Source organism: Delphinus delphis, chromosome 9 (genome assembly GCF_949987515.2).
Source record: "Delphinus delphis chromosome 9, mDelDel1.2, whole genome shotgun sequence".
NCBI lineage: Eukaryota > Metazoa > Chordata > Mammalia > Artiodactyla > Delphinidae > Delphinus > Delphinus delphis.
Window position 1 is genome coordinate 105562514 of NC_082691.1, and position 19952 is coordinate 105582465.

General features: G+C 53.0%; 1 protein-coding gene across 2 annotated transcripts; it reads left to right on the top strand.

The window, feature by feature from the left end:
* Window positions 1-306: 306 nt before the first annotated feature.
* Window positions 307-15136, top strand: NOM1 (nucleolar protein with MIF4G domain 1). 2 transcript variants are annotated; one of them, XM_069541044.1, is made up of 11 exons: window positions 307-1267; window positions 2783-2910; window positions 3591-3786; window positions 6615-6938; window positions 8554-8664; window positions 9392-9559; window positions 10149-10270; window positions 11057-11189; window positions 11657-11788; window positions 13497-13606; window positions 13921-15136. In XM_069541044.1, the coding sequence occupies exons 1-11, from the start codon at window positions 332-334 to the stop codon at window positions 14093-14095; spliced, it is 2535 nt and encodes an 844-aa protein (XP_069397145.1). In that variant the 5' UTR covers window positions 307-331; the 3' UTR covers window positions 14096-15136. The 2 variants fall into 2 exon arrangements, with proteins under 2 accessions (XP_069397145.1, XP_059875807.2); XM_060019824.2 differs by having other exon boundaries at window positions 2786-2910.
* The last annotated feature ends 4816 nt before the right edge of the window (window positions 15137-19952 follow it).

The following is a 19952-nucleotide window of genomic DNA, read 5'->3' on the forward strand; positions in this document are numbered from 1 at the left end:
CCCCTACCCCTACCCCGTAAGCGCGGTTACTGCTGTGGAACGTCGTTAGGAGCCTTCTTTACCATAATCTCTAAAGTTTTCGTTTTTAAACGAGAATGTATTTGTGCTCATTCGGAAGTTACAGTTTACAGCCTCAAGAGCAGGCACCGTTTGCAGCCGTGCGGCTCCCTGCGCTGCCGCCCTCCCGCCAGCAGGGTGCGCCGCCCCGCGCAGCGCGCCGCTCTCCTCCCGGAAGTCTGGCCCCGACCGGAAGTCGCGCGTCGGCGCGTCCTGGAAAGTAGCGGCGTCTATGAGAGCTGCGGCCCAGTTCCCGAGCGGCTGCCGGGGGCACATGGCTCGTGGGAAGCGCCGCGCCGGGCGCGGGCCGCGCCGCGGACCTGGGGGCGGCGGGGAGGGGGCCCTGAAGCGGCTAAAGCTAGCAGTGGAGGAGTTCGTGCAGGCGACCTCGGAGGGCGAGACGCCCGGCGGCCGCGAGGGGCCCCGGGCTCAGGGACGCGTGCGCCCGGGCGGGAGGAAAAGCCGCAGGGAGCTGAGGAAGGAGAAGCGGCACCTGAGGAAGGCGCGCCGGCTCCAGAGGACGGCCGGCCCCGCGCAGGGCCCGGGCCCGGGCGGCGGCGGCGGCGGCGGAGCGAGCGGCCCCCGGGCGGAGGCGACGCAGGAGGAGGACGGCCAGCCGTCCCCACGGCGGGCCTCGCGGCCGTCCGAGGAGCTGCGACCTCCCCCGGTTCCGGCCAAGGCCGGCCAGGCCCAGGCCAGGGGTCCCCTCGGCAGGACCAAGGCCCCAGCAGCCGCAGCCCGGAAACGGGCACTTCTGGCGGCCAACGAGGAGGAGGACCGAGAGATCCGAAAGCTGGAGCGGTGCCTCGGCTTGAACAAGCGCAGAAAGAAGGGCGACGGAAGCTCCGTGCCTCTGAGCTTTGCCCGCGATGGGCTCGACTACATCCTGGGAGCCCTGGACTCTGGGAAGAGTAGTGGCTGGTATGAAAGCAGCAGTGAGGAGGAGGAGGAGGATGCGGGACAGGCACTCCCCGAAGGTGGCAGCGAGGACGAACGGGAGCAGCAGGATGCGGAAGACAAAGGCGAGCGGGCAGCAGACGCGGGAGCGCAGAGCGAGGGGGAGGACCCGCAGGTGGCGGGGGCGGGACAGCTGGAAGCCGGAGGAGCGGACCGGAGGGCGAAGGAGGGAGGGAGGAAGAAGAGAGTCCGTTTTGCCGAAGATGAAGACAGGAGTGAAAGTTCCGCGGAGGATGTTGACGCAAACGATAAGGTATTAGATTGTGAACAATCTGAGCCCTTTGGAATTTCCTTCAAAATAACGGGTGGGGGGCAGAACACGGGACAGAAGTGACACAGTTGATGTATTGATAATTGTTTGAGCTGAGTATGGGTCTGTCGGGTTAATTAAATTTCCACAATAAAGAGACAGGGAGAAAACATCCCTAGAGACCTTTCTATCCCAGGGACTTACCGGCCGTTCCCACCGTTGTCCTAAGGCCACATCCTCACTCGGTTTACTGCCTCAGTCTCCAAACCTGACTTTGACTCCCCTCCCCCAAGCTTTGTTCCCACCTCCCGTGTACCCTGGGGACTCCTGCAACACCCCTGAGTCACCTCTGCCCACACCTAGTCCTTTTTCTGTCCAGCTGCTCCTGGGGTGGATCCTTCTAAAACACAGAGCTGATCTCCGAGACTCCCTTGGATAAAGTCTCACACTGACGACCAGGTTTAGAACCCACAGCAGAGCAGACAAGGCCTCACGCGCCGGCCCCTTGCCTGTTAAAACAGCTTCACCTGCACACGCACCTTGAAGGCGGCCTTATGGCGTTGCTTGTGTTTCCTTCTCCACTTCTCACCATTTCACCCTTCTGCCTCTGCGTACGTTATTTCTTCGTCTGCGAGGCCTTTCCGCGATTTCTCACTGTTTGTGTTTATCTGTGAAGGTCAGACATCTTGGGGAATCTTTTCCCCTCCTGAAGGATGTGAAGCGTCTTTCATTTCTGTCCCTGGTGCCTTAGCACCTGGCACTCTGAGCAGTGCCCAAGTGCTACCAGTTCCTCTCTTAGCACTTTAAGTTTTGACTATTCCCAAGTCTCTTTCACAGCCTGTGGCGGTGTAACTGACATACTAACGGGTGTCTTAAGATTAAGTTTCTGTGTATGAAAATGTGCTTTCTCCAGCTAAGCTTAAAGCCTGACAGCAAGGATCACGCCTTACAAATGTCTGTCTCCTAAAGGCTTGTCAGGGAGTGTTGGTCGGTGGTAATGACTTGTAATCCTCTCAGTTGAAAATCTAGGAAATAGTGAGCAGTGGGTTGATTTCGAGTTTATCATGTAAATTTAGATACTGGCTTTGGCAGGTTTGAAATTACTTTGGACCGCTTTTTCTCCAAAACTGGTGATACACTTAATTTAGGTGTTTGTGTGCTGCCGTGCCCACTGTGAACTGAGGCTGGCAGAAGTGTAGAATACGGGGCTCTGTCGGGTAGACAAGGGGGGCGGGGGGCGCAGCCAAGTCTGAAGAGTTACAGAGGGAAAAGTAAGGTGATGAAATGTAGCGTTGATGTTAATGTAAATAATGATGTCCATCGTCCGGGCCATGGCGTGCTTGTCCAGGACTAGAGTGGGCACTCGGGAGATAGCTGATGTTCATGAAGCAGCAGTAGTCAGTAGTGACAGCCTCTCCCAGTTCTTGGGAATTTAATATCTAAGTGTGAGTGTAGCAAGGGGAAAGGTGGGCCATAGTCAATGTACATTTTTTTGTAATTTATTTCTGTCCTTTCAAGCAGAGTCTTTGTGAAAATGGTGGAAAGTACATCCCACCCCACGTGAGGCGAGAAGAGGAGACAGTGGATGCCCAGAAAAAGGAAGAACTAGAGAGGCTCAAGAAACAGGTCAAAGGTCTGATTAACAGGTAACCTCGAGGCAGTGTATTGTGTAACTTCAAGAGATTGTCTCGTTCCTAAAAACACAGGAATGGTTCTGGGAATTAAACCAAAGCCTGCGTTGCCTTTTTTTTTTTTTTTTTTTTAATTTCTTTTTAGTTAAAACACTCTTCTTGGTGCATCCTGGAATTTTACTGGACGTGCCATTCGATGTTCAGAGTTGGCACAGCTGCAGTGCATATACATCCTCCCATCCCTACCCAGTAGAGCCCTTATCTCCATGTTAGGAAATAAAAGATTTTTGTGCCAGCAGAAAATGGAAAAGTTGGGATTTTTTCCAACAGTACATACGGATGTGCTAACGATGGTTCCCTCCCTCTGCCCGGGGAGATGGGGTAAGGATATCAGTGGAGTATCCTCATCATAGTCTCTGTGGTCTTGAAGGGAATCCTGCATGTGCCTTACTGTGGCTGCATTTCAGCTGGAAGGACAGCAGTTAATGTTATTTGAAGATTCCAGAAGATTCTGTGTTATGTACATGTATACTGGATTATTGGGACAGGATAAGAATTGTTCGTGGATCAAATACATACACAAAAGAGGATCTATTGGAAGTATTAATAACTTTTTCAATTTTTTTTAATTGACCTAAAAAAACAATTCTTGATTTGAAACAGCACTGTCGCTCTGTCTTTCCAACTGTCTGCAGGCTGAGTGAGCCGAACCTGGCCTCCATCAGTGGCCAGCTGGAGGAGCTGTACATGGGCCACAGCAGGAAGGACATGAATGACACTCTGACGGGCGTCCTCCTGAGCGCGTGCGCCCCGGACACGGCCATGCCCGCCAGGCTGGTGATGGAGCATGTCCTCTTGGTCAGCATTCTTCACTGCACAGTTGGCATCGAGGTAGGGCTGCCTCTCTCCAGCCATTAGCTGTCCAAGTGCTGCTTGTGTCAGTGATCAGCTGACACGGCTCAAGGCCACCTTGTCTGTATTGTATCATCCTAAACCACACTCGGCAGCTACGTGACGTTGGCCAACTTCTGCTTTTGCGCTTGGTCCCTTCTGACATGGCCTTATTGTCTGTTAGTTCTGTCACTCTGGGCTGACGTCGTGGACTTGCCTTCGTCTTCTCTGTATTCCCCATGGAAACAGTGACTGTTTCAGCTGTTCAGAGCGCAGGGCTTTGTGTTGAGCGAGAGGCCACCGGAATGTGAGGTAAAACTGGGCACGAAGCGAGGGGACACGTGACAGTGCCTGGGCTTGGAGCCTCGGTGCCCCTGGGTGGGCCACAGACCTGCCCGTGTCTGTGAAGTGGGGCCTTTGTCGGGATTCAGTGGACACCGCGTCTAAAGCATCTCCTGTGCGGTGCCTGGTACCCAGCAGGTGCTGCTGAGGAAATAGCATCCCCGTGCCATCCGGCCCGCCCCGTGTTCTTGGTCCTTGGTCAGTGACCCTTGTGTTGGCATCAGGGAGGCCCACCTCGTCCCGGGTCCTCTTTTGTCACCTCCCACAGTGAGATCGTAACCTTCCTGGTCAGCATCCACTCCCTCCGCGTGGCCGCTTGCAGGTTGTTGAGGGAAATCGGTCTGGTTACAGGACTTTACACTGAGGTGGACAGACGCGTGAGTGAGTGAGTAGGCCAGCGAGGTGTAATTTTGCAGATGAGCTTTATATTTACCAGAGAACTCGATGATCCCTTAGGGTCTTTATGTGGGACAGTGTCTTTTAGTGGCTGGTGTTGAGCCCCTCTGCCTTCTGATTGCCCTCCTCCCAGGAACAGGCCTCGGCAGCAAAGTGTCACTGCAGGTCACTAACAGCGTGAGGGACAGCTGAAGTGATCATTCCAGGGCAAGTCGTGAGGGGACTTCAGCTAGCGACAGCCACTAAAACTGGTGCCAGAGGAGGCTGAGCTGCCCCAACTCTGGTTCCACTGAACTTCTCTCAGGCCTGTGATGAGAAAAGCATCCTCACAGGAATCCATGCAAAGAGGAGCGTGAGTTACGAAGCCGTGGTGTCAGCTACTGAGTTGCTTCTGAGTCGCTGAAAAATCAAAACTCAGGTCTGTGCCGATTTGTGTTAAAATCCCCAAGTCAGAATTAATTTATTTGTTTAAATAACTTTAGCAATGTGAATGTTATTCCTATTTTTTTTTTTTTTTTTTTTTTTGCGGTACGCGGGCCTCTCACTGTTGTGGCCTCTCCCGTTGCGGAGCACAGGCTCCGGACGCACAGGCTCAGCGGCTGTTGCTCACGGGCCTAGCCGCTCCGCGGCATGTGGGATCTTCCCGGACCAGGGCACGAACCCGTGTCCCCTGCATCGGCAGGCGGACTCACAACCACTGGGCCACGAGAGAAGCCCAGTTATTCCTATTTTTTAATGCTATACTCTTACATTTTATTTTGAAGACATTAAATGGAATCTGTGATTTTGACAGATTTTGATATGATTAAATAATTCCATTTGTGTGATTGAAAACATACCTGAGTATATTTTATACCTGAATTTTTCTTGATGTCCGCAGAATTCTAATTTCTATTTTAAAGTTGTATTTGAATGTAGTATAGTGGTCATGATAGGAGAGTATATTCTTCAGGTTTATCTTTAGAGAAGAGGCTTGAATTGGGAATTAATAGGTTAAAGTTGTTTATTCTCAGGTCTTCAGAAACTAAAGAACACATCCAGTCTGTCAGAGCTGCCTCTGCGAAGTCACTCTTCCCTCCTGCCGATCTGGTGCCTTTCTCTGGGCTCCTCTAGCATTTATGTTGTTGCGTTTTGGCAGTGACGTGTATGTTTTCCTGCGACACTCTGTCCGGTTGATCTCATCCTCACCCGGGATTTTAACTACCACTCCTGCTTCTATGACCAGCCCTGCCCAGGTGTCCTACGGTTCAGGCTTTATAAGGCTTTTTTTTCTTTTTTTTCCCCCCAACCTCGTGTCTTGTGGGATCTCAGTTCCCCGGCCAGGGCTTGAACCTGTGCCCCTGCGGTGGAAGCGCGGAGCGCTAACCGCTGGACGGCGGGGAAGCCCATAGGTTACAGTGATTCCGCCCAGCCTGCACTTCTGCTGCTGCTCACGGATGAACCGTCCCCGTCAGAAGCTCGGTCAGCTGCTGTTACGCAGAAGGTTGATCTTTCCCGTCCAGTGAGTGGCCACACCCTCTAGTTCTGTCACTGGGTGACTCTTGGGCCCGGTCCGCCTTCAAGGGTCCAGCACGGCTGCGGTGATCCGCGTCCCCGTGTCTCAGCTGGAGAGTCGCCATCGCTCTGCCACCGCCGGGCACCCACTCCCGCCTTCTTCCTCCAGGCCCAACCAGGCTGGAGAAGTGAGCCATGTTGGATAGTAGTGCATTTTTAGAGACACGGATGTGTCCTTAACATTCTTGACGATTTCATTTTTCCAAGGGACCAGAATGGCTGCTGGCCGGAACAGCACCTCGTTGATTCTAAGGACAAGATGGTGCACTTCGAGGGAAGGTGTGCGCTGGGCACCCTGCTCTGCGTCATTTGTGGTGTGGTGTTTTCCTCTATAAAGCACTGGGCACTCACACTTGTGTTTTTAGAGGTTTTGCCCTGCTGGAGTTCGTATTCTGCCACATGTACGTTTTATGTGTTCATTTTAAAAGTACTAATTCTTTCAACATGCGTTGAAGTTAAAAGAAGGACCCCTGAGAATGACTTGCTAACTTGATTCTTACACGTTTGCAGTAACGTTTTTTCTGTTCTTCATCCAGGTCGGTGCGCACTTTTTGGAGGCTGTGGTGAGGAAGTTTGCTGACGTCTATAAAAGCGGATGTGACGGGAAAGAGTGTGACAACCTGTTCACCATCATCGCCCATTTATATAACTTCCACGTGGTGCAGTCTCTCCTCATCTTTGACATTTTGAGAAAACTTATTGGAACTTTCACAGAAAAAGATATCGAACTGATCCTGTTAATGCTGAAAAATGTGGGCTTTTCCTTGAGAAAAGATGATGCTTTGTCGCTTAAGGAACTGATCACTGAGGCCCAGGCCAAAGCCAGCGGGGCAGGCGGAAAGTTCCGGGACCAGACCAGGGTATGAGTGTGTCACCTGCCCGGCTTCCTAACTGCCTAAACGCTCACACTGACCAGAACTTAAACACGAGTATCTGGGGTGAATATTGCATTTCATCTCGTAATGAGCCCTGTTATCTTCTGCCTCATCTGGTTTTGTGGCTTCATCTTCAAGGTGTGAGCAAACCTTGCGTCTTTACTCTTGTGAATTTAAGAATCGATCTATTTAACATTCAGCCATTCAGAAGAGGTTTACTGGGAAGGCGAGGGGCCGGGGGGTGGGGCGGTTAGCCCACTCGGCCTTCTAGCTCTTCCACTCGGCAGCGAAGGGACCGAGGCTTCCAGGCCTCGGTTTCCCCGTCTGGAAAGTGGGGCTCATGGTGGCTACCTTGTTTGCTGGTCTGCAGACTTGAGGGGCACGGGAGAGTCATGGGAACCCCTGGGCGGGGCAAGGGCTCATTTGAGGAAAAAGGAAAGTGTCCCTGTGGGGAGGCATCAGGGGCGCAGGGCAGGGGCCGGCCTCGGGGCCTCGTAAACCTCGCAGGGAACTGGGATTTTATCCCAGAGGCACGTGAAGGGCTCTGAGCAGATTTTCATGCTGAGGTCACTTTGGCTACAACTAGGAAAGAGAGAAGCCACCTCGGGGGTTGGGGCGGTGATCAGCAGAGTTGCAGTGGACCTGGGTTTAGGACATAGCGGTGGCCAGACTTGGTGGGGGGAAGGGGAGAGGGGGGGGTCAGAGGTCACCCCAGGTACCAGCTTGGCCCTGCAGGTGGGCAGTAGTTTGTTCAGGAGACGCAGACTGGACAGGAAGACTGGCCCATTTTTAAAATGCTGAGGTGAGGGCTCGGGTTAGCTGTGAGGAGGGAGGTGTAGGCCGAGCCCCCTGAGGGTCCTGGGGGCCGCGGAGGTGGTGGTGGAGTTGCTGTGTAAGGGGGCGGGGTGCGGCTCCAGGTGGGAGAGGAAGATCATGGGGGCGGGTCCCAGCGAAGACCCTGTCCCTGTGTTGAATGCTCGGGGGTCACGTTTAAAACAGACACGGCAGACACAGGCATTTGGCTCGGGCTGGCCTGAAGCTGGAGGAGCTGGGCTGGGGGGTGACTGGGTGGGTTTGGAGTCCTTGAGCGCTGACAGAAACGTCCTAAAACTGATCGTGTGACGGCTGCGCAGCCCCGAGTGTGCTCAGTGGACGCTTGGCATGTGAGTTATGTCTCAGCTGAAGTGAACGTTGGGGGGAGTCTCAGACAGGGTCTGTGAGAAGTCTTTGTGCTGTCCTTGAAAGTCTTCTCTAAGTACAATGTCATTTCCAGTTTAAAAGTTAGGAAAGCAAAAAGGCCAGGAGTGGGAAGGGGTTGCAGACGCGGTGGAGAAGGAGTGCGACTGAGACCAGGGGCCAGTGGGGGTGGAAGGGCGCGCAGCCCGGGCGTGTTCTAGGCCTGCGGGGCGGGAGAGGGATTTCTGTTCTCGGCCGGGGAGGCCTGGGCGGCTGCTGAGGTTGGTGCAGCCTCTCCCAGAGGCGCCCGTGCCCCGTCCTGGGCGGCGGTGACCATGTGCGCAGAGGCGGTGTGTTTCTCCCCACGGTGAAGCGTCCTTGGTTTCCGGCGTTTGAGATAATGGCTTTTCGCGTCTGTCTCCAGGTTCGCTTCATGCTGGAGACGCTGCTGGCCCTGAAGAACAACGACGTGCGGAAGATCCCGGGCTACGACCCCGAGCCCCTGGAGAGGCTGCGGAAGCTGCAGAGAGCCCTGGTAGGCACCCTCCTTCCCGGCCGCCTGCGCTGCCGGGTCTGCGCCAACCCCCGTGAAGTTCCGGAGGGCGGTGGAGCCACAGGTCAGGTGCCTGCTCAGTTAGCGGGGATTCCCAGACGTGAAAGGCAACTGCACGTTTCTGTGGGGCGACCCTCCCTGTGAGCTGCGTGCGCCCCACGCTGAGCCCTCCGCCCTTGGCCGCGCCAGAGAATTGCGGGAGGACCTCTGATCACTTTGGAACAGGGCCCGGGCCGGGGTCCCACCAGGACCAGGGAGGCCAGCCTGGGGAGTGGGGGGCTCGTCTGTTTAAGCTCCTCAGAGCTTCTCAGCGTGGGGCCCACGGGCGAGCCCTTCGGCCTGGGCACCAGTCAGACCCAGAGTGGCCTCCTCCGGCAGGTCCCAGGCACCTGCTGGTGGAGTCCTCACTGCCGGCCCTTGGGGCGCGCCTCCTGCCTGAGTCTGAGCCTCTCTCCCCACCCCCACCCCGTGACAGCTGTTCTAAGACAAGCGTTTTGGGTGATAGACCCACAAAGCCCAAGCACACACTCTGAGAATTTACCTCGAACTTTGGCATCATTCCTAACTGGTTAGCTGTCCCAGCTGTCAGTGACCCATCACAGCTCTCACGCACCAGAAACGCTGTTACCCGAGCTGGAAAGAGCCAGGGTCGCTGTTGCCCAGGCTCTGAGCTGCCGCGGCCTCCCCTGGCTGCTGTTTTCTCAATCAGCTGCGAGGCGCTGGCTCGGGGACAGAGACTCAGCTCCGCGTCTCCTGGGACAGCATCCTGAACGCCGAGCGGACCGGGCGCTGGTGGATCGTGGGGTCCGCCTGGAGTGGCGCCCCGATGATCGACAGCGGTCAGCAGAAGACCCCGCGGAAGCAGCTCACGGGGACGGTACGTGACCCGTGCTCGCCACCACCGAGCATGTGACCTGTGTCCCCACGCGGCTTTCCCTGGGTTTATTTGAAGACCTTATAGAAGTAGCTGCTGCTTTGTGACATCATTTAGTTCCATTTCTGTTATTTCCTTTTAAAGTCTCAAAATGTTAGGAAAGGGACTTCAACGTTGAGTGGAGTGAGGGGACCGCAGGACGATCACTCAGGCCTCCTGGCCTCCCGCCCTCCCCGCCGTCCTGGCCCCCCTCCCCCCGGCCGCAGCGCTTACCTCTCACCTCTCCTTCATTCCACTGGTACTTGGACTGGCAGACCCGCCGCTCCCGCGAAGCCTCCCAGATCCAGCGGTTTTCTCCTCGCGGGCTTGCTTTGCCTCTTGCTGGTTTTCCTTTGTGGGGTGCCGGGGGGGTTGCTCAGGAATAAAGGGTCCGCGTTTACATACGTGTGTTTACGCACACCTTACAGTTAGCCTTGGTCAAGCCACAGAGTTACACATATTACTTCTTAGAAACTTAGTGACTACGCTAAACCAAAGAACAACTTTCACCGAAACGTCTGTATGACCTACGCCCGGTCGTCCCTCTTTTCAGGTTAGCTCGAAGATACTGGAGCTCGCCCGAAAGCAGAGAATGAACACTGACATCAGGAGAAACATATTTTGTACAGTTATGACTAGTGAAGACTTTCTGGATGCATTCGAGAAGCTCCTGAAGTAAGCCTGTGTGCGAGCCTCTGCTCTGTTGTTGAGTTGGGGGCCCTGCCCCTTCCCACCCGCTGCCCCACGCCACGGGCTGCAGTCCAGCTCCTGCTAACTGACCGCTGGTAGCTCCAGATTAGGACAGTTTATGATCTGTTTTGATTGGAAAACATCAGGTAACCACCCGACAGTTCCCGGTGGTTGCTGTTTGTCATGAGTTGCTTGAAGCCTTCCTGTTAAAGTTGTCTTTCCGATTACGTCTAAATTAAACTTCCTGTTTAATTTAGTTGTAATTATATTACAACTTCTATAATTAGTTGTAATGAGATTGAAAAGCATCTGTGTACAAAGTACGTCTAAAAAGTCTAATAATTAATTTTCCTTTATTTGCTTCAAGTTCAGAAGGAAATGCAGGGGAAATGCTGTAGGACTACGAATCCTTGTCCACAGTCAACACTGTGCACTAAAAGGATGGATTTTACTGCGTGCAAACCAGACCATACGTTTTAGGAAAAAAAAAAACAAGAAGGGCCCACAGCTGAGGCCCTGTTTCTTGTTGGTCGGTCACCAGTGACAGGCCTTTGTAGAGCCTGGGGTCACCTCATTCTGCCACGTTGTTGGAAACCCTGAGGCCAGAGGCTGGGACACGGCCTGGAGTTCCAGTCCTGCTACCTGGCCCTGTCTACTCGGCCCACTTAACCAAACTGCCAGACAGGATGTGTTCCTCTGAGAGATTTCTGCCTTCAAGCTGTTGAAGTTCGGCAAATTGAAGGTTTAGCCCTCGCTCTTCCTGTCTTACAGGCTGGGGCTTAAGGATCAGCAGGAGAGAGAAATCGTTCATGTCCTCATAGACTGCTGTCTGCAAGAGAGAACGTACAACCCTTTCTATGCATTCCTGGCGGGCAAGTTCTGTGACTACGCGAGGAGCTTTCAGGTGACAGCTGGGAGGCAGGCTGCCTGTGTCCCACTCTCCTGTCTAACCACTCTGGCTGACTCGGCCCACCTGGGATGCGGGCCCTGAGTCAGGGGCCACCCCGGCCAAGAGCTGTGTGCAGAGAGTCGCACAACCTGAGCCGTGTCCCCATGTCACCTTTCCCTGTCACAAATGAGGGGTCACGACCCACTTAATCGGCGAGTGCCTCTGGTTTATGTTGCACCATCTTTTTCTAATGTTTCTGCTGATTTAAGGGAAAATACTGTAATAGAAAGAAATTACTGTGAAGCTATTTCAAACTACTATATGTAGGAAAGGAGAGTGTAGTTGCTTCTAAAAAGTCTTGATTTTTAGGATATTTTAAGTAACTGAATACAGTACCTTTGGATTATATTTTTAGTGATTTATTCTAATAATTTGTTGAATTTTACCTTTTTTTGTTGTTGTTTTTCTTTGTTTTATATTAGATGACATTCCAGTTCAGCATATGGGACAAATTTCGGGACTTAGAAACTCTGCCAGCCACTAACTTCTCTAATTTGGTTCACCTGGTGGCCCACTTGTTGAAGACCAAGTCACTGCCGCTTTCCATTCTAAAGGTGTGTGTAATGTGCGAGCTGATTTGAAGCGCTGAAAGTGATAGCGTGCGCTTGAGCCTTGAGCCCCGGGGGTGCGCGGGGGCGCCGACCCCCTGCACAGTCGTAGCCCGAGTGTAACTTTACAGTTGGCCTCCAAATCCTGGTTCCACACGTGATGATTCAACCAACTTTGGAGCGTGTGGTCCTGCAGTGCGTATTTAGTGAAAAATATCCTCATGTAGGTGGACTGCACAGTCCAAAGCCGAGTTCAGGGGCCAGGTGTAATTCTGTATGTTTGGTACCTTAAGAATATGCGTTTCCTTAGATCCTGACTCACCTGGAAAACACTCTCATTATCAGACCATCATAGGAAATCGCCAGACGAGCACGCGGTGTAAATTTGCCTGGTAGCTCAAGGCGCCATCGCGGTTGTCTGCTCCTTTACATGAATCAGTCTCGGGACTTGCGGTGCGTGTACAGGCCATCATGAGTCCCGCGGCGGCCGCTGCTCCGTCAGGAAGAAGTGGGGATGTGGGAGCTGTACAGAAGCTGTGCTTCTGCCACTCCTCCCTTGGCTGTGGCACGTCTTTTAGAGCAGGGGCATCCTCGCCCCTGTTGAATTCCCACGTTGACTCGTCAGAGACGATGAAACGCAGATGCTCTGGAGGTGGTCCGGGGTGGGCAGCAAAGCCTAGACATGAGAGGCGGGTTACGGTGGCCTGGGCAGTAGGACCTCGGGGGTCTGGGGGTCCTGAGGGTGTGGACTGTGGGAGAAGCTGAGGGGCAGGCATAGCTGGGGGCCCGGCCTCTTGCCTTCCGCTTCCCGATCCTTGGGACAGGCTAGGCTGCGGTTTCCCGTCTGTGTTGATGTGTTTGTTCACCAGAGCGCCGGTCGAGTTAACTGCATGTTCCCTAGAGATGTGCCCTTGGGTTTTGGCTACTGTACTGAAAAGGAGGGCCAGAGCCTCGTCCCACATTCCAGAACTGGGGAGAACTTACAACACGGAGAGCTAGTGCCTTCTCCTTGCTGGGGGGAGTCTTGCCTTCAGTTCACTTGAGTTTGAGCTCAGAATGGAACAGGATGTGGCATGTCCCCCAGATGCAGCAGGTCCTGGAGACTCCTTGAGGCAGCCTGGCCCCTCCGTACCTCACGGGGCTCTGGCTGTAGGCAGCACTCTGGCTGTATGTGTCTGCATGTGGTTAACCAGGCTTTTGATGTCCTTTTACAGTTATTTAATTTGGCATAAGGTTGAAATTTATCCATGTTGATATCTGCAGTTCTGTCCTTAGGTTTTATTACTGCTGTATAGTATTCCACTGTATAAGTATACTATGATTGTTATATATAGGAATTAGTCTCTTCTGGGTCTAAATTGTGTGTGTGTGTGTATGTGTATGGTTTTAATTAGGGGATAGTTTCTTTAAGGCATGGAGATAATCTACGTTTCAACCCCAGGAATGAGATTCCTGATTCGCTAGGTACCCATCAGCCCCCTGGACCTGACTCAGCACTGCCGAGTTGCTCTCACCAGTGGTGTGCACGCCCTGCAGCAGTGCACCAGCGGTCCCAGGGCCCCGCGTCAAATGACAGCTGTTCATTTTATAAAACTGGAAATAGCCTTAGTTGAGGGGCAAGGGGAGCGATAGTTTTTTACTCAAACTATAGTCAGAAATCACTGCAGAGTTGGCTCCACGGTGTAACTTTATTATTTTTTATCCGGACTGTTAGGTCGTTGAATTCAGTGAATTGGACAAACCCAGAGTCCACTTTTTACGAAAAGTGTTACATATGCTGCTCATGGAAACGGAAGTTGAAGACCTTGGTTTAATTTTTGGAAGGTTTGTTCCCAGCTCTCTCGATAAAACGTGGGAAAGAGGAGAGAAATTGTTTTCACCTGTGTTGTTTTATAAAAGCAAGTTTGTTGTACTTACATGTAGTTTTTCAGTTTTAATTTTAATAATATCCTGAACATTAATTTGGGGAACATGAGACTTGCCTAATAGCAAACAGAAAATGATTTCTGACAGATAGGATATTAAGTTCTTACTTGAGAATTCTGACCAGATGGAAACTAGGTATGTCCCCTGCTTCGGGGTCCCTAGGGCTGAGACGGGGGCCGGCTGGTCACTGACGCGTGTCCCTTCCTCCTCAGGGTGTCCGACAGCCCCGCGCTGGGCCTGCTGCGGGAGGGCCTGAAGCTCTTCATCAGCCACTTCCTGCTGAAGGGCGGGCAGGCCCACGGGGGCGCCAAGGAGGCCAGCGCACTGCGGGAGAGAGCCGAGCTCTGCGCCGGGGCCCTGCAGGGGAGGGCGTCCCTGAGGCCGTAGCCGGGGCCAGGGGCCAAGGGGTGCTCATTCGCCTGCGATGTGGGGCCGCAGCACAGTCTGTCGTATTTAAAATACTCTTTATTTTGGGGCTACCCTGGTGGCGCAGTGGTTGAGAGTCCGCCTGCCGATGCAGGGGACATGGGATCGTGCCGCGGTCCGGGAAGATCCCACATGCCGCGGAGCGGCTGGGCCCATGAGCCATGGCCTCTGGGCCTGCGTGTCTGGAGCCTGTGCTCCACAACGGGAGAGGCCACAACGGTGAGAGGCCCACCTACCGCAAAAAAAACCAAAAACAAACCAAAAAACAACTCTATTTCGGTATTTGTGTTTTGAACTGTCTTCAAATACCTATGTTTATATCTCTAGGAGGCAAGGGAGAGGGAGGGAGGGGCGGGCCCCGGGCAGCGATGATGCTGCCCAGGGGGTGTGCCAGTGCCTAATTTTCTAACAGACAAGCCTCTAGAGGGTGCAGTTACAAAGAAATGGATGGCGTTTTTATTTATCTTTTATGTATTGGTTAAAAGTTCAGAAACCGTCAGTTAAACATTCCTGAGGTTTGATTATTTCAAGTACTTGGAAGGCACGTGTTCTGGAAGAGTCAGCAGTTGACTCAAGCCTTGCAGGTGTGGGTGCAGCACAGCGGGGGGACGATCCTGGTTCCTCACCTGAAGTTCTGACGTGGGAAAGGACATCTTCCTTCCCCGCGAGTGTCTGTCACTTAGACCCATCGAGTCCAGGTGTGATGCACCTTCCCGAACAACTTTGAAGTCACCAGACAGACACTGGACACAGCAGGTGCCCGCCTGCTGAGCGGTGTTCTCAGGATATAAACACGCACGGAACAGAAGCGCCTGCGAGGGATGAATGTTCAGGATGCACCTAAGATATAGCGGCTCTCTCCCTCCCTTCCTGTGCTCATGGACAGAGAGAAAGCAGGTGAAGCAAAGTGTTCATTGTTGGGTGAAGTTTATACACATGAAGTATATTTTTATAGTATTTCCTTAAGTTTTAAGTTATTGCAAAATAAACAATTTTCATAAAGCATTCATATGCAGAACACATTCTTCAGAGGTCTAAAACGTTCCAGTGTCTTTTCATGAAAATAATTAACCTAATTCAAATCACTTCTGCCCCTTTTGTAAAAAATAATAATAATAATTAGGCCTTACTGTAAAGCAGTGACACTGCTTCTGTTGGTTTACTTCACTGGTGAGGTGCCCCTGGGTTAGCGGGAAGAGCCGGAAGGGATGGAGGGAAGGCCCTGCTTGTTGACCGTGACCAGAGCCTGCGTCCTGGGCCTGGGTGGCAGTGGCATCAGTCACCGAGAGCTCTGGGCACAAGGCTGCTGACCTGTGGGCACAGACAGCATCCCGGCCGAGATGTCACGGCAGGATGCTGTGCGTCCCCTTCAGGTGTTACTTGGTGTGGTGGGATTCAGCACCCGACATTTGCTCTTGACTCTCAGCCCGTCTGTAATTGTTTCAACTTTTCCAGTTGTGTGTGTGGCTGTTTTTTGTGCTCAGGCTGTGGTGTCTCTGAATTACGTCAGCTCAAAGCCTCTCTTTAGGAGGACCCGAGTAAGAGTTGGGACTTGGTCGCAGCCAACGTTTGCTGGGGGCCTCCTGGGTGCCACACGTGGAGTTGAGACCTGGGGCAGCTTGAAGTGTTCAAAACCATCATTTAACAGGACAGGTCCTGTAGTCAAAGAGTGATGGGGACAGCCAGCTATTCCCAGCGCTCAGGGACGGAGAGCTTTTCAAAGGACGTGACGTTGGGACGTGACGTGCTCTTCCAAGAGGGGCTGAGGGGGCACTCGGAGGACACGAGGGCACCAGCAGGGGGTCGAGAGTGTGGAGCCTGGCCGTGTGGGGCCCTGGGACCCAGGACAGACAGCAGGACAGGCACTTGCAACCTGGTTGTGAGGACCACTTTCTCCATGCTGAGGAGTTGGGGATTTATCCTCTCAACCATAGGAAACCATCGAAGGATTATTGCCAAGGAAGTCAGATCATCGAAGTTGTGTTTTCGAGAATACTGCTGGACGAAGGAAGGTGGTGGGTCAGCACGTGGGCAGGCTGGTGGCAGAGACCAGGTAGGTGGTCCTCGTGACCTTCCAGGCGGAAGTGATGGTTCCGGCCTAGGAGAGCAGCTGTGCGAAGGAAGACTGGAGACGTTTCCGATGGACACGCACGGGAAGTTGGTGCCTTTCAGTGAAGAGGGGGAGGGGCGCGGGTGGGGGGCAGTTCGGGACGCCCCCGGTGGCTTGCCAACATCGGGGTCGGGGTTGAGGGTGCAAACACACCACTGGAGCTGGGGGCAGGGAGTTGGAACCCCTCGAGGAGACTTGAGTTACGAGGAGAAAGCCAAGACCAGGATGCTGGGCGCTCCCCATGCAGAGAGCAGAAACCGAGGGAGGGCCTGGAAACGGGCCCGGGAGTTGGGCTTTGGGGATCATCAGCCAGCAATTCAGACCCATCCTGGGGGTAGTAGCTCTGTAACAGCGGAGGCAACTCCAGGCAGCAGCCACACGTGAACAAAGATGCTGTGAGCCTCCGGGGGCCTCACGTCTTCCCCGAGTGCGAAGCACGAGCAGGTGTGTAGGGAACACCCCCATGCACACATGTTCAGAGAGTGTAACGAAAGGTCAGTAAAACTTAGATTTTTCTTGGGAAAGTAATATTGGCCTGGGAATCAGGAGTTTTCTCTTTCTCACCCTTACATTTCGTATCACATCATATTCTACATTGACAGAGCTGGCGGGAAAGGGGTCAAGTTCACAAGATGACATTTATCTTGAGTGGCGCTGAATAAATGATGAAAAATGATGTTTGCATGATAAGATGATGAAAGGGAAAATGGGGACCAGTTTAAAATGTTCTAAGCCTGCAAAGGTGACTTCAGAACACCCAGGGTTGTGTGTGTTTGGAAAACAATGCCTTGTGTGTGTCCACCGGCCTCGGGAGCAGAGCGATTTTGACCTTGAGCACGTCCAAAGCAAGACACATGGCCACGGCCTCTGGGGGTTATCGCGTCGGCACTTTCCCACTCTCAAATACCAGTCTGCAGGAGATTGACCCCCACTCCCGCCCCCAGCGTGGTCTGTGTCCTTTATTCCCGCCCTGGGGACCCAGCCAGCGGTCCCTTTCCTCCCTCTCCTGCGCTTCACGCCCACCTGGGTCTGCTCCTGCAGACCAGAGTGGTGGCAGGGGACGCCCCTTGAGGGCCCAGTGAAATATGACACCCGGGCGGGATTCACTTCAGGCCGAGGTAAAAATGATGAAGAGCATTTAAGAATTATTTTCTATAGAAAATCGTTTAAAATGGACTATTTGTTTCATTTTACTTTGTCAGAAGTGTTTCCAAAGAAAGAGGGCAAATTCTTCTGCTTTTATTTTTATGGTTTGCCCATTGTTAACACTTGCCACATTTGCTTTTTCTCTTTTTTATATCTAATCCACATCCATTTATGCACACACACGTTTTGATGGCATCGACTGGAAGTACAGACATCATGACACGTGACTCCCGACCCCTCATTCTCCATTCCTGGTGATGCCATTACCGCACCTGAGAACATGAATATGCATTTAGTGACAGAGTCCAGCAGACAATTCCGTTTTCATACTGCCAGTTGTTCGAAACTGAATTTTCTATAGCTGTTTTTTTCCTAGACAAAATACAATCAAGGTTCAAACATTACATTTCCTTTTATTTCTCTTCTAGTATACAACACCCACCCCCGTCTAAAATTTCTCACGAAACTGGGCTTTGAAGAGTCCTGGCCGTTGTCACAACAAATCCTGGTGGGCTCCACGTAAACATGGTTGGGAAAATCACAGCCCGGTGACACTGGCGTCTCGGGACAGACAGTACGAAGCTCACAACTGGCCACGCTAATTACAGGCGAGGCCAGCAGACCTCCCCATGGCAAAGGTACGTTTTTACCTTTGTAATTATTAAGGGAAATTAGTCACCAAAAGTTAAGGACATCTTACAAAGGAAAAAAATGTGGCAAAACGTGTGTTTCCTGTTCCCACCAATATTTCGCCTAGTGGGTCAGGCAGGCGTTAATGATCCTTGCCAGGATCAATTATTACTTGCAAAATGGTCATTTTCTAGTCCTGTCATCCCTCCTACATTATTAACTGGCATTCTTCTTTAAAAATGGGTCTTCTTGAGGCTTCCCTGGTGGCTCAGTGGTTAAGAATCCGCCTGCCAATGCAGGGGGCACGGGTTCGAGCCCTGGTCCGGGAAGATTCTACATGCCCCAGAGCAACTAAGCCCATGAGACACAACTACTGAAGCCTGCACGCCTAGAGCCCGTGCTCCGCAGCAAGAGAAGCCGCCGCAACAAACTGCACGCTCTGCAACGAAGAGCAGCCCCGCTTGCCGCAGCTAGAGAAAGCCCGCGCGCAGCCATGAAGACCCACTGCAGCCAAAGATAGATAAATAAAAATACATAAATTTTTTAAATGAGTCTTCTTATACCCCTCTCCCTTTTCCCCAGGGAAGATCAGACTACCCATCGCAAAACGACTGAAGCCATGACAGGCGAGTCTCTGAACGGCAGATGGCGAGACGCTACCATTGGCTGGGGCAAGTGCACGAGACTGGTTCCCAGCAGAGCCTGTGCGGGGTTCGGGCTGGGGCGGGGCCCGTGCTCCCAGGTTGGCGACCCATTCTCCTGCCTGTCGGGAGGAGACCCTGCCAGGTGGAGGGGAGCCCCAGCTGCGCTGGCCGAGCGTCTGTAAATCCAGGTGTGGGGTAGAGTTTCGTAGCGCAGTTTTGTTGCTGGGTCCCTGAGCAGTCCCGCTTCGACTAGGTGATGGGGACGCTCTTGTTGGCCTGCCCATTGGTCAGTCACAAGGTGTAGAAGGGACAAGCACATCGGGCCCGGCCACTGCCGGCACCAGCCCAGCTCAAGGCCAGCCTGCTGCCAGCACACAGCAGTCACTGCATCTCTGAAGTACTCTTACCTATAAAATGGATTTGCCATCGAGGCTCTCTAATTGTTCGAGTAGGTCTGTGAGTGCCTGGAGTGACAGCGGTAGTTTCTGTAAACTCAGGATGAGTTCACTAACAACTACTTCAGTCCGTACTGCTCTCATTTCTCTTCTCGTGGGTCCTTAATCCTGTCCATTCAGAAGAGTAGGCAGAGTGGCCAGCTGTTCTGGTTTGTCCCCGCAAGGGCAGAGCTGCCGAGAGGTCAGTGGGCGATGGGCGCGGGTGAGCAGTACCGGGAAGCAGACCCGTCGTCTGTCCAGCGGGCCCAGGAAGGTTCCCAGCAGCAGCTCCGGGTCCCTGTCTGCGCTCGGCATTCCCCCTTCCCCCACGTTTGTATCAATAACTTGGCCAAAGAAGGCGTGCTTAGCAGCTTTGCTGACAGCCTGACCTCAGCAGGAGTAAGGGCACTTCTAACTCTAGGACCTGCGATTTTACGACCTATGATGAGCTTTGTGTCCTTCAGAGGACCTGGCACTGTGTCCGGGTCAGTCACCGGGTAGGTTCCCATCTGGACAAAGGAGGTGCTTGTTAATTGTTTGAGAGCAGAACCTCTCTCTCTGGTTACTTCCCCCTGAAGTGCAAATAGGGGGTCTCTGAAGGCCTTCTTCTTCCTCAAGCCACGATTTCCCGTGAATATCATTCTGAAGGTCTGAATTAGTATCTACTTTATAATTCTTAAACGCTGATGGGTAATCCAGGACATTTTTACTGTCTCTGGGGAAATTATCCTTAATGAGAGTAGAACAAAGCTTGCAAAAAAGTACAAGGTGAAACCAAGGCACTGAAGGCCAGCCCAGCTCCAGGAGTCCAGCGCTTGTACCAGGGTGCCCGGCACCTACACACCGTAAAACTG

Coding starts and splice junctions, on each gene's coding strand:
- NOM1 (XM_069541044.1), top strand. CDS start 332: ATGGCTCGTGGGAAGCGCCGCGCCGGGCGCGGGCCGCGCCGCGGACCT. Junction 6,939..8,553: donor AGTTCCGGGACCAGACCAGG/GTATGAGTGTGT, acceptor GTCTGTCTCCAG/GTTCGCTTCATGCTGGAGAC. Junction 10,271..11,056: donor GCATTCGAGAAGCTCCTGAA/GTAAGCCTGTGT, acceptor CCTGTCTTACAG/GCTGGGGCTTAAGGATCAGC.